Below are 14,672 nucleotides of genomic sequence, written 5' to 3'. Positions count from 1 at the left end.
ATACCTACCAAAACATCTTCTCCCGTTATCTGATAAAACAAACCCTGGTGGGCAAACGCACTGAAAGCTTCCTGGGTTGTTTGCACAGGTTCCAAAGAGACAGATATTGGGGTCTTCATTACATTCATCAATATCTGGAAAAGAAAACATACATTACTTTTAGTGGAGACTGATTTAGTTTTTCTGCACAATGTTTCATACAATAAAAAGTGTTGCAGTTAAATTAAAATAATAATGTTAAAGTTTAGACCCCATATCCCATTCTTATTACATACCAAACATCCATGTTTTGTCCCTGTAACATGATATCAGTTTTTCACTACCCCCACCCTCATCTAATGCTCCTCCATTGTGTTATCTGTTCCTTCATCTGGTATAAACAACCACAAGGACTATCTGTCTTTTACACCATAATGCCTCAATATTCCCTATACTCCACACTTTCCCTGTTTTATGTTCTTATTTAACTTGTGTCTTTGCTTTCTTAAAAGTCACAATCTATGCTGTACTCTATCTTATATCATCACAATTTACAATTGGTCCTATTTTCCTGTCTTTCTATCAATGACCACATAGAAATATACTGTTAAAACCAATGCAGAGAACGTTGGAAAATTATGTTCTGCAAATGCAGCAGTGCCCAGGTTGGATCCTACCAGCAGAGGCTTACTGTAGCAACATCTACATATGGCAATGATGAGTGGCTGTTTACTTCTCTAATACACGACACAATAAATCATTTGTATTCATTTACTCAATTTAAAATGTAAATTCTTAAACCTATATATGTGAATAAAATATACTTATATTATTACAATGTAGGAAAGTGTTTTATGGTATTTAGGCACCAGATTGGCTAAATAAATTATTACCTATATTATATAAAACAAAATAGAGTAACCATTACTGATTATATACTCAGCAGACACTGAATTATATATTTTTTTCCTAGTTGTAAACCTCTAAAATCACTCCGAAAGATCTGAGACTTTTTACAATGCTAAAACAACATACAGACGCACATAACAGTTTAACATGGTGTTTGCCAAGCATTACAGTTCTGTAGACACTGCCATTAAGTAGACTGTCTGCATTTTTACATGTGCAGAAACAATTATCTCAAAAAATGCAAATGTTCTTTTCTTTTTGTAAAATATTTTCATTTCTGGGGCTTTGTATTTGATGTAAACTTTGATGTGTAATGTAATACCAATATTGTTTTATTAGATTTGTCTGTGAGCATTAAACAGACAGTGATGTGGTGAAAACAATTAAATATCATAAGTGATATTAGTGAAGTGGTGAAATACATGTTTAATGTCATGTAAGGAATTCAAGTATAAAACTGATACAGTTATTGCTTGCCTGCTGCTGTTGAATTCCAGCATGCTCTGCAAATATCAAAGTCCCCTAGTACATAGTACAGCATAAAATAATTATATATATGCTCAGGTATAGTATAGTTTTTGTTGGTCAACACAACATAGGCAAGTATACCTCAGCGTATTCGGGAGGCTTGCCAGTTAGCAACGGCAGATGGGCTAGACAGCAAGCCTCCCAAATACGCTGAGGTATACTTGCCTATGTTGTGTTGACCCCGGAATAGGGGTGTGGTGGGATGGTGGAAAGACAGAATGGGGTGTGGCATTTTGGCCCCGACCCACGACAGAATTAGCACTTTGTCGGGGGGGCTAAAATGACGTGATTGGCCATGAATCAAGACATTAAGGCCCATCAGGGATAGGATACAGGAGAATTTCCTGCTCTCCTGGGAGCCTTCCTGTGCCAAAAACAGAGCGGTGCATGTGCGCTCCTGCAGATCACGTGCAACTGGGCGCTCACCAGAGCACAGCTGGTCAGATTTTTCTGTCATTGCAGTGATGCTGGACACAATTTCTGTCTCAGTGACACTCTTTACAGATGTCCCCCATTGCTGGCAGTAAAAGGGGGAAGAGAGGCGGTAAAAGGGCAGTAACTTCCTCCTGCTGTTCTTCACCTGAGGAAATCATTTATAAAAGAAAAAAAAAAGACTATTCCTGCCAGGAAATTCAGAACCACTCACTCCTCAGATTCTGAGGTGGTAAATATTCCTCATGAGTGCCAAGCCATCTTCCAGTTCAGGAAGTCCACATGCACCAATGCATCAATTTATGTTGGAGAGACCGCTTATTTCAGTGGACAATTATGGTTTTTGGCCTGTCTATTGCCCCTTACACTTTTGCACGGGTCATGAAAGCAGTGGTGTCACATCTCCGCCAGCAGAGCGTCCAATGTATCATTTACCTGGACGACATGCTATTAGTGCACCCAGACCATGATACCCTTCTGAGACACAAGGATTTAACCTTTTCTCTGTTAGCAAACATGGGGTTCATTGTGAACATCCCAGAGTCAGTACTGACCACTTCCAAGACCATCACATTTCTCGGGTTTGACCTAGATGCATGTTCTTTTTCTCTAGCAGTACCACCAGAAAATGGCTAGATATAAAGGAATGCATTTTAAAAACTTCACAAAAGTGCAGAATGTCTCTCCGCACCTTAGTAAGAATTATTGGGAGGATGATTGTAATGTCCTCTGATTTTCAACACGTATCACTGTGACGCAGTGAATCGCAAGGTCTCCCAAGAACTTTGATTCATGCCTACTATTCCTAGTCAGATATCATACATCTCTCCGGGAGAGTAAAAAGAGAGCTGTTCAAATGGAACATTCTCCACAGACTTCCTCCCTGTCCCCTCCTATATGCCTGCAATGAATGACTCTAATATTTGCACTTCCGGCCACCAGAGGTCTCTGTATTTGTAAACCTGCCCTTAAATTTTCCCTTTTCCAAGATGACCAGTATGGCATCAAAGAGAAGCCATCTTTGATCTTGTTTCCTGTTTGGGCTTATAATAGGCACTTCCTGGATCAGATGTGCTTGAGTAATCTGAAATCCAAAGAAGAAAAGAATAGACTAATTCATGAAGAGAGACCAGGCAGATGTAAAAAATTGTTTATAATAAAAAATGTTAGAGTTGCAGACATAGCAACAGACTGTTATTAATCCAGTATACTCATTCCCAGCAGTTTGTATATATCTCTAACAGAGTGCTAAAATAATTGTTGCTGCAAATTATGACAGCCGAGTTTTGAGTTTTGGTCCTTGCCAGTAAAAACTTGCAAAAATAAGATACCTCAAAGCATTACATTCTTATAATAGGATCATCTTCCCTTTTGATTAATCATAATTCTCTGGTTGCTAAACCATTAGTCAATGTATATCTCCTCTGAAGCTATGATAATAATTAACCCAGAGGGGTTTGGATTATAATTTATTGTAATACTTATTTATACAGTAGCAATAATAAAAGCTAGGTGTTAATACAATAATTATTCAGCTTTATCATTTTGTAGACCGTGGTTTATCAACGTTCCTGCTGCTAAATAGATGAGGCTATTCATATAATCCTGCTTAGATCACACCATTGCTGATTACATTATAATGGAGTAACTATTGCAAGTTATGTTTGGAAACCCACTTGGCCTCTGTGGTGCTCATATAAATAACAGAGATTTGGTATAATTGTGGCTATGTTGCTATCAAACTCATATTGGCCTTACAATATTCCTGGCTGACTAACTCATACAATATTTCTCTCTGTCTGGTCTAACTAGAGAATATAGTTTGAAACATAGTGCGTTCGCCTATGTGCGTTTTGCTACTCGCTTTTTAATCTGTATCAAGCGGGAATTTATTTTAATAAAATTAATAAAGTATTAAGTTTTAATGAAATTAAAGATATTATCAATTGGTCACAGAGTGCCAAACTTAGAACATTCTTTTCTTCTTTGGATTTCAATATACATGTTCCCAATGTTCTGGGTGTACCACCTGTTGATTATTTTGTGTGATATAAAACCAAGTGAATAGAAAATCATGTTTTGGAGAAGTGAATACCTGGTGCGGTGATACTTTTTGTGTCTGTGCTTGAGTAATCTGCCTGCTCAGTTCCTGCTCACTTCCTTGCATCCTTGATTACCCACTTGTGTACCGGCCCAGCAAACGTCTGACTACTGACTTGCGTACTGACCAATCAAACATCTGACTCTACTCTTGTGTACTGACCTGGCAAATATCTGACTACCCGCTTGTGCACCAACCTGGCAAATGTCTGACTACTTTCTATATGTCTGCTCGGCAATTGGACTTCAGCTAATACCACCAGTATCGTTACAACGCCCCTCCCTTGATGACAATTACTACAGTAGCATCCCTGATAGGTTGGGGAGGTTTCCCAAAAGAGAAGGCGGTAAGGGGCACCTGGTCAATTGAGGAATCCCAGATGATTTCCAAACCGAAGAATCCTGGTGGAACTGTGTGTAATGAAATTGGCTCTGAAAGTTCTAATCCCAAGCCACTTAAAAGGGGTTTCTGTCCAGCTGTGCATGGACAAAACACAGTACCATATAAAAACAGAATGGAGAGCAGAAAGTCAATATCCCAATGCAAAGAAGCATCATAAGTCTGGGCAGTTCAGAGAGAGACATAATTCTGACTGCAACTAACATTTTAGGGGAACTGAATGAACTAGCAGATTCTCTATCCCACAGAAATATTTCCCTAGACTCAGTGGTACTGAAAAGTCAAGTCTTCCAGAAAATAGTTCACACCTTCGGGAACCTAGATATAGAGCTCTTTGCCAGTCCCATGGATGCTCAGATTATATGCTCTGTATCCAGAAGAAAGGATGAAAGAAGTATGAATGCCACTTTCCCTTGGACGGATCTAACTCGCCCCTATAAAATCCCCTACCTCTGCCCTTCTCCTAAAGGTTCTACAGAAAATCAGGGTGTACCGGGTACCTCAAACAGTAGTGGTGTACCCTGTATGACCATCCAGAGTCTGTTTCCCTCTAATCAGTCAGTTACGCATAGGGCAAAAAGATTCCCCTAGGGTTATCCGTAGACTGCTTCCAGTGAACCCTGGACATATTAGAGACAGTTCCCCAATGTATGTGGATTAATGCCTCCTTACGGTCCTAGTTACTGTGCAATTAATAAGGAATTCGACCTCTGATGATCTCATGGGAATCCCTCTCACCAGGCATCATTACTCTGCGTAGCATTGGACTTTTTAGCTTCTAAATATGACTTAGGTCTAGCATCAGCTACCATCAAATCATACAGTTCTGCTTTAGTTATCATGATACCAAAATTAATGGATAACAAACTATATCTACCATTAGTTATGAGGTATATAACTTTCAAGTCTCATCTTACCAAAAATACTCCCACACTTGGGATATCGAGCCTATGCTCTCATTCCTAGCTTCATGGGAGATTTACTCCAACATTGGCTATTTTTCCCATAAGTTGAGATATTTGTTGGCTCTAACCATAGCAGCTAGAGAAGCTGAGCTGAACCTCATACACACCTCAACCTGTGGTTATCACAGAACCCTATGGGGTACCAGATCATTCTAAAAGGTCACACTAAGAGTTCCTCATTCAATGTCATAATTGAATACAATATTATATATGACACTTCAGAGCCTAACCTTTGTGTGTCTATCCTCCTATTTGGCTCTGACAGCTCTCATGAGAGATAATATCACACAACTTTTACTTACTTGTAGAAAACCTTTTCGCCCGGTAAGATCCTCTACTATCAGAGGATGGAATATGACGAACATGAACGATGCAGGGATAGATACAAACCAATTTAGAAGCCTTTCCCTATGGAGGGGTATGGGGTGGGGGCAGCAGCCAGAAAAGCAACAGCTAAAGGCATATCACTGCAGACAATTATGCTAGCAGCAAGATGGTCCTCAACTCGTACCTTTGCTAAACATTATTGGAGGCCAACTGATCTACAAAAGATCACGTTTCTTAGAGCGACCACCAGGTATGTGGTATTCTGCCCACCTGCTGTTGAAAGGTGGCAAGCCTCCCGATGAACAAGACACCAGCTTGCAGGAATCTATGACCTGCAAACTGGATTTGTCTAAAGGAAAAGGATTGCCAGCCTTTTGCTAGGACTGGTGTTTCCTTTAGAAACTCTATGTTTGGGTATTAATAATTGTTCCTTCTGTCATCCCTTTACGTGCAGCAACGGACCAAAAGAAGCCTCAGGCAGCCACCAATAAGGAGCAGACGTAATCTACTACCCGGCATTAGAATTATTTCCTAAAATTTGGAGTCAAAGTGTTTTTCCAGCTTCACTCTCTCCTAGTTCTAACAACAACATATAAATATAAGTTGTCAGTTGAAGTTCAATAATTCATTGTTTCTGGTTACAGAACATTTATGTCTTTGGTCTTCCTTCACAATTTAAAAGTGCCAGAACTGTCAGGCTCAAAGGTTACCTATTTTCTTTCCCACTGTTCCATTCTAGGACTGGTTTGCCACCAGCGAGCTTCCAAAAAATCTGACTAAATCATTACTGCAGGCATGCACGTGACCTAACGTGCGCGTGATCCGTGGGAGAACACGCACCGCTTTGTTTCTGCAGGGGAAGTTCTTTCACTTTCCTCTGTCTCAGTGTATTTGGGAGGCTTGCTGCCTAACCCACCTACCAGTCTGCAGAGCATAGATTCCTGCAAAATATTGTTATTGCATTGAATTGAATCAGAAATCAGTGGCATAGACTCTCCACATTATCCTTAGTAAACTGCTCACTGCAACAAAGAGTACTCCATCTGTATTCACAACATCATAAAAGATGTTTCTTCCAATTTGAATTCTGCCTTATGGGCAGATTTCAGTGAGCCCCAAAAATAAAGGCAATGTAAGTGTAATATGAGGGGATCCTCTGCCACACTGGGCATATGGTTCTTTAGCTGCTCTAAAACTGGCACTGTCTGATAAATCTGTCTCCTTGTACTTCAGGTCATACTGTTTGCTCTTCCTTTAAGTGGAAATTTCCAGATAGAATAACACATAATAATATTTTAAGATAAAACCTTCCTCCTCCAGGTAGTGATTCCCCTACTGGTTCCCACTGCTTGCACAATCTTATTCCTGAATATGTCTGCAGAGTTGATATGTCCATGTCCACGGGGAGGATGATTGGATAAGGGTATGGTAAAATGGTTTTCCCTTACAATATTATTATTGCTGAATGTGACAGATTCTTAGAAAATAAATATATGAAAAATCCTTTATAAATTGTCACAAGCAGGTATTCATTGTGGTCATGGAAACCTCAAGAAGATGCATAGAGACTTCACAGAGAATGTATATTTTAATCAATATGAGGAAACACAACATTCACATCCGGAAAAGTTTCTGTTGAGGATTGCATTGCACTACCTTACCTATGCAATTATCAGCTTCCACTGCATACCCCACAGGACATATACACCGGAATGAGCCTTCCAAATTCTGACAGGTACCAGGAGCACAAGAGCCAGGATAAGCAACACACTCATTGATGTCTTCACAAAAAAGCAGAAACATAGATATTAATAGCACATTCTACAACGTATTAGTCATGTACATATGGTGCTAGCAAAATCCACATGGTTGTTACCCAGAATAGATGTTCTTGTAGGCAAATGTATATACTGATGTACAGTCATAGCTGAGTAAAAATGAATTTATTATTTTTTACAGATGGGTTGGTTAAATTTATACATAGCAATATACTTATACATTTATTCTCTAACATTAAATTGCTATTTTATTATGCTAATATTAGAGTGGTTGTATTACACATACTCACAACTCTCTTGTTGAGAATGTTAGACAGTCAATTGTGAGGTGTCAATTAAAAAATGTTTATAGTGAATGGATATATTAAATAATTGACATATTTTTAAGGACCCGATTATGGATGCCTACCTACTGGCTTCTGTATATACTTGATATTTTTACTGTACTTATTCAGTAACCGATACCTTAGAAATGATACTGAAAATATAAGACATATGAATTCATAGATATTTACATACATCAATGTTAATACATTGCAGATCGAATGGGACGTGTAGAATGACAAATCTGATCCATATTGAAGATAGGTTATTATCAATCATTATTATGGCAGTCTCTTAAGTAATGTAATATGTGTTAATGTGTCACTGTTTAGTGAGATATTGAGTGTAGCACGTTATTGAGTGTAACTAGTTTTCTGACTTTCAGCAAAAGTGACAATTGGTTAAATGGCCAGAATAATTTGCAACTAAACTCCAATAAATAGTGATTCAACATGCAAATGAATAGACGAGATGTTCAGTTACAGGTATCCTTATCACATTTGTAGATATATGGCCTTAAAATTATTAAAACGTATGCGATGAAGGGAATTATTAGAATTCTGTTAAGAAACAGGTTAATGTTTGTATATGCTGAATTTGCCCTTTTTATTAAGAAGCTATGTGTTATGTACACCAGCGGTCGTAGTGTAAATATAGAAGTGGTATGAAAAATGTAATAGAAATGGAATTTGATGGTTTTACAATCAAGGCAGTTGGAGAAGAGGTGGTATGGCATAGTCCTGTATACATTAAGGGTAAAGAAAAGACAAGAAATGTGTTTGAGGGGCACTCAATGGCTTATACTTGGTATCTCATTAGTACAAATATAAAATATGCATTAAAGCTTTATTGATATACATTAAAATGTAGAATCATGAATAGTTTAGTTCCCCAAAAGTTTACTGAACTAGCGAAATATTTTGCTCTGAGTATTTTGATTATGTACAATAGTTATATGTGCTTTAGTCCAGTTTGGGTACACCATTTCTTTTTATGTAACCATGTGTACATTAAGGAATTAGGCGTTTATACACAAGAGTCATCAGTGTACTAATCTGTAGCACTAAATATAGGTACACTTCTAATTAGATATCTATTATTAAAGGGACATAGTTGCGGAGTCACAGTGTCTGATCTTTAATTAGCATTTGGAGGTTAATTGTAAGACTGTTACACAGCACCTAGGAGTTGTTTGTGTGCAGGATACATAGGTTGCTGTGGATGGAACAGTTCCGCTATTTATGTTATTGCCGGAGGGAGTTTACAGTCCCATGGATTGTTCATATACGTATCATGTCTTAAGTTACAAAAGGAGGGGTGCATGAGGTTTAGCAGCGTGAGATTAGTGTCATTTATTCTGAACAAGATATGAATGAATTAAGTGATATGGCTGCTTAGTCACACCTCCATTTACATTCAGCGACTTAAAGGTTAATTCTAATATGGTTACATAATATTCATGGGTTGTCTGCGTGTATTACGGATTGTATGTGATATAAAGAGAAGTCTTGCTATATGTTTTGTTCCTTAATAAGCAAAAGACACTTATCCGTTCATAGGTAATTTTATTACATTGTTTTTTACCATATTGTATGTTTTATGAGGTGCTGAGTAAGAAGGTTGCGTAGTGATCACTATAGAGGAAAGGCGGTGTGAATGCGTACGGCAAGCTCATACTGATTGCCGGACCACATTCAGGTGTGGGCAACACACGAAGGAGAGCGATTGGTTGACCTAGCAATAAATAGAATGGGAGGTCATAACCCCGATAGCCTTGACAAAGATCATAAGATTGAAACGCGTTGGCTTGGGGATCACTCTTGCTTGGGAGAATCTCTTCCTCTGTGTTCTGGGTCAGTGGATTGCCGGCTTTCGATTGTGACTATACAGACGCTTATAACATCTAGTACGGAGTAAGAGGCTACCCATAGCGGGATGTGCTGAGTTTTTTTGTGGATGTATGTTTTATATTTTTTGTATTTTATATTTTTTATGTCTTGCTGCAATAAAAGCCTTTGTGTATAAAAGGTAATGCATCATCAGCATTTTTTTCTCTTTATACATATACATAATGATATGTGATCATTATACATGCATCGGAAGTAAGATGGTCTATACAAGTGAAGGAATAGTGGAAAAGAAATTTTAATACACTACATGCCAAAAATTATCCGGGCTTTTGTAAGTGCATATCCCTAAGGGGGGATATTCTTTGGATCCTTCACTTGGGACACTGTGGCGTTGTATGCTAAATCCACATGGAAGGTGGAATATAATCTTTTTATTGACAGGATTGCACTATGATTGTTTTTTTCTTTATTTTGCATATACTAATGTGAGGATATACAATGAACTTTATGACATCTGTTGGTCTGAGCCAATCTATATGTTGGAAATATCCAAGCACACATGAAAGACGTTTTCAATCAATATAGAGGATCAGTTGTATGAACACTTTGTCATTGACATTTTCCATTGACATTTGGGATTTTGGTCATTTTTACCAGTTACTAGTGCCATTCCTTTATTCATTTGTTTATTTACCTAATTTCAGTAAGTTGAGGATTGGCCCAGTTATACCACAGCAACATCAGGGTTCATATGCTCTTAAATAGTCTTCAATGTCCCTGGGGTTATTAACAAATCAGTAGGGCAAAGCATGTGATTGCAAATGCTGTCCTCATACCACAAAACTGTATTCATCTATTTTATGGGACAGTGCAAGGAATGATCATTTTTTCCCCAATTATTTATAGAAAATTGGGGACAAATTAGATAATGGAAGGTTTAATGTAAGTTTTTTTGTACTTTAAATCTAATTTGGTTATTCAAATGAGAGAGACATTGGGGGCTATGTCTTAACAAAGCAACGATGCAAGAACAGAAATATTCAATAACCCAAAGCAACCAATTAGCACTTAGTTTTCATTAGGCCTTGTGCAATGACAGCAAATGTCACATTGCCATGCACTGCTGCACACAACTTATTGCACCTACCTTAGTAATCGCTAGCTTGCTATCTTTTATTCCCAGAGTCTACTAAAACTATTATCCATCATTTGTTTTTTTCTAAGTACTCTCACATGTAATAATTTTACTACTTAAATTATTCAATTCTGCTTTTTTTTTCAGATATGTGTATAACTTTTTTTTATGACATTCAAATATCATACATAACAGTTTACATTAAATACAGATCTTGTAAAATACAGATACACAGCTCACAGCTGTGCAGCTGTGTTAAACAATATTCTCACTGGTTTTCTTTAACTTGAAAACCACTTAAACTATGTTATTGGTAAATCCATGAACCAAAAACTAAACATTAAGACATTGGGAGCAGCCTTGGTGGGAATCTCTTCTAATCCTTGAAAAGTCAGTTTGCTTGAATTGTAAGTTTTACAACTGTAATATTACTGGCTTACACTACTTATTAAATATGTGGGGATTAATTAAATAAAACATACGACATGTGTAATAAATAACAATAAGTGTAATTATTTCACTTTTAAGTTTAAACTTCTCTAGCTACATATTGACATATTAATATTAAAGACCTAAGTTTCAAAAGTGAGTTAGACTTACCAATACAATTCTTTCCATCAACAGTGAGCTCATAGCCTTCATTACATAAACAGATGAATGAGCCAATTTCATTGAAGCAACGTCCATTTCTGCACCGCTGGCCATAATAGGAGACACATTCGTCAATATCTGCAAGAAAAAAATTAGTTAATTGGACAAGTGTTTAAGAGTACTCCCTGCATATACACAATGGAGGAAGTCATTTTGTGAGCTGATCCAATATGCATGAGAATGCAGACAATGAATTTACTAGTAACTAGTCACATTACTGAGACCTCAATACATTTATCCAAGACAAATTACCAAGGACAAACCAATTGCCTAGCTGCTGACAATATCAGCTTTGGTACATTGATTTAAATATTGTTCATGTATCCTACTACTACCAGTTGTGCAAGTGGACCTTTTGAAAATGTTGACACGTGAGGTATATCTTTTGATAACCTTGATATATGCCTGTACATTATAAAACCTGATGGAACACCAATACAGGTCATAATGGAACATTCAAATAACCACCAAATACACCCATTATACATCTGAATTCTTAATGGAGATTCTAGAATTGAGATTTTTTTTCAATCTGATGACTAGCTCAGCATGACAGTCTAACATGGCCCTGAACATAATTTATGGATATTTTTCATTCAGTACATTTACCATCAACTTATATCAGACTATATAAACTCTTCATTGATGATATACTATTTATTTTGTAAAGTCATGCCTGATTTGGTAACATAAGTCAAAAATATCATGGCATGATCAGACTAGCTAATTAAGAGATACCCACTAACAATGATACCTACATATCTCCTGTTGAACAGCATGATTATACCAAACTAAATACAACTCACAGGGTATGTTAAGACACTTTATGGCATATACATCACAGTGTAGCTGGTGCATGTAGCAGATGTATAGGAAATTAACTTGTCTGAACGTTTGTAAGCACACGCACACAGTTGCTGCTGACACTCTTGATCTGGTGATGTTGGAAGCGGGCTGAACTTCTTGTTTGTATGTGTGAGCTATGGCCATTACTGTGCCAGATATTGTTATGTATGTAATAATGATTTTGTATCTCCATGTTTATTTTTGATTATCTATTTATATAAGTGAATGACATATCGTCGTTATGAATATGATCCATATAACATAGCCCGTATGTGCTCGTCCTAAATTACAATTACAAAGCTGGATGCATTCATAAAGGCCCATTTACAGCCTTCAAAAAATGCTGATCCAAGCTGTTTTTTTCTTTTTTTGGTGCAAATGTACCTAATTGTCTTTTAAGTGCATTTCAAGGTGTTCATCCACTTTCTGGCTTTTGGAAACACTGCTGTAAAAGGAGATGAGACAACATTTGCTGATACAGTAAACATTTCACAAAGTCCAATCTACTTCATCTTAAGGTACATCCCCTTCCTTAATTTATCAATACTTCTTGATTTAGACTCATTAATGCTTTAAAATAATCATGAGAGTGAGAGGACTGTCTTTATTTTATGTGTCACTTTTTTGTGTGTTTGAAGCTTTTTAATACATTGCTTAAAGTGTGCGTAGAACTGCCCTTTATCAACATCATCAACATTTATTTATATAGTGCCAGCAAATTCCGTAGTGCTGTACAATTGGGCCAAATTAAATGTATTTGTGCGCATAGTCTGCATATAGCAAGATACAACTAGATCTGATCAACTTCAGCAAGGAAAAATTCTTACACCTCCGCAGCCGCTGACATTATGGCTCTCAAATCCTCACATAAGTTTTGTAAAATATAGCACACCAAGCGCACACTTTTCCATAGTCATAATTAAGCCATATTCCCAAAGAATATGAAACTATATAATATCAGTTACACTAGTTCTGTGGTAACTTATCTGTTTCTAAAATCCTAACAGTGCTCAGAACTGGGAGTGATGTGTAACATTCTCATATAGTTTTCTGACTTATGTTTACCATAGCATATCATATCCTAACTATATCCATAAGGAAATCCTTCAGGACACATTAATGTAAAATAGAACTTACCCATGCAATCATTATTATGAGTGAGCTCGAACCCAGGATAGCAGAGACAGTTATATGATCCCACTGTGTTTTTACAAGTTCCGTTTCCACATGGCTGACGCTCACATTCATCAATATCTGCCAAAGAGATAGACATGAAACAGGAGGAAACATTCATCCTGCTGCGGCTAAAGTTAATTTTATGACAGTTGTATTTTTTTTCCTAAACATTGGTTGGCTAAAATGAAAGCATGGCTAGTCCAACAATAACTAAAAATCTGCAAATGTTCTATTGCTCTCTAGTCTGCCATAGATCACAATTAACTTGTGAACCCTTACAAAATCTCTTCCTTATCATACACGCATGCCAGTTCTATGTCATAGCAACTTCAAAGGCCCAGTAACTGCTGGAGAACATGGAATACATACCCATGCACATAGTGCGATCTGGGGACGCCTTGAACCCATTGTTGCATTTGCAGCGGTAACTGCCCAGCGTGTCCTCACATGTGCCATGACTGCAAACATTGGGAATTTCCAGACATTCGTTGCGATCTGTAGAATGGATGTACATAAAATACATATGTTGTTAAACAATGAATAGGAGAGACTGGTACACCACTCAAGGTTACATTAGCTAATGAAAACATACTTTCCCTCTGCATGTAAATAAATTATATACTGGCTTTGCTATATATTGGGAATTATTATGTCACTTTGGTATTTTTACTATGTTTTATTAAAGAGATCATTGTACTCTTTGTGTAATATGTAAATGTGAATTTAAAGGTTGTTAATGTAAAAGAAAATAAACAAGTAAAAAAAAATAATGGAGTAATTATGATTATTGCACAAATTGCTATTCTCCCCCAACATCCTTTTAATAATGGGCCTCATTTAAAGATAGTAGATAATGGAACAAGAAGGTGTACCTTGGCAAAACCATAGGAGGCATTACAATGTGGCATCTCAATATAGTTTGGGCAGGTGCAAAGTCGTACCCTTTATTTACTTAGCTCCTAACTCTAATTGAAGCCCAATGTACTGTAATTTCATAATTTCTACAGTAATTAAGTTTGATAATGATCTATTCTCTTTATTATGGAGCTGATACCATCATAAAAAGGACTGTGTCTATTACAAAAGCCAACTGAGCACATGGCTGAGGCAGCACTGTCCATGCAGCAATATAGATTTTTTTTTTAATAATTTAAGGTTTTTTCCCCATTGTAGTGTGCACTAGAAGTGTTGTGACCCTATTAAATGAATAGTGATTGACCCCATCATAAAATAAATAAATAATGAACTTGATGCTAATAAAGAAATCTTGCC

At 37.0% G+C, this 14,672-nt stretch overlaps 1 protein-coding gene across 1 annotated transcript in view; it reads right to left on the bottom strand.

The window, feature by feature from the left end:
- The window catches only part of FBN2 (fibrillin 2), a 238,268-nt gene that overhangs the window by 29,851 nt on the left and 193,745 nt on the right, over positions 1–14,672 (bottom strand). Inside the window, exons 45-49 of the mRNA XM_075178804.1 lie at positions 13,770–13,895; positions 13,362–13,478; positions 11,328–11,456; positions 7,302–7,421; positions 9–134 (exon numbers count right to left, since the gene is read on the bottom strand). Of these exons, the coding sequence (XP_075034905.1) occupies positions 9–134; positions 7,302–7,421; positions 11,328–11,456; positions 13,362–13,478; positions 13,770–13,895 (618 nt within the window). The remainder of the gene's footprint in view (positions 1–8; positions 135–7,301; positions 7,422–11,327; positions 11,457–13,361; positions 13,479–13,769; positions 13,896–14,672) is intronic.

This window comes from Mixophyes fleayi, chromosome 1 (assembly GCF_038048845.1).
Source record: "Mixophyes fleayi isolate aMixFle1 chromosome 1, aMixFle1.hap1, whole genome shotgun sequence".
Lineage (NCBI taxonomy): Eukaryota > Metazoa > Chordata > Amphibia > Anura > Limnodynastidae > Mixophyes > Mixophyes fleayi.
This window is presented reverse-complemented; position numbering and strand designations above follow the sequence as displayed.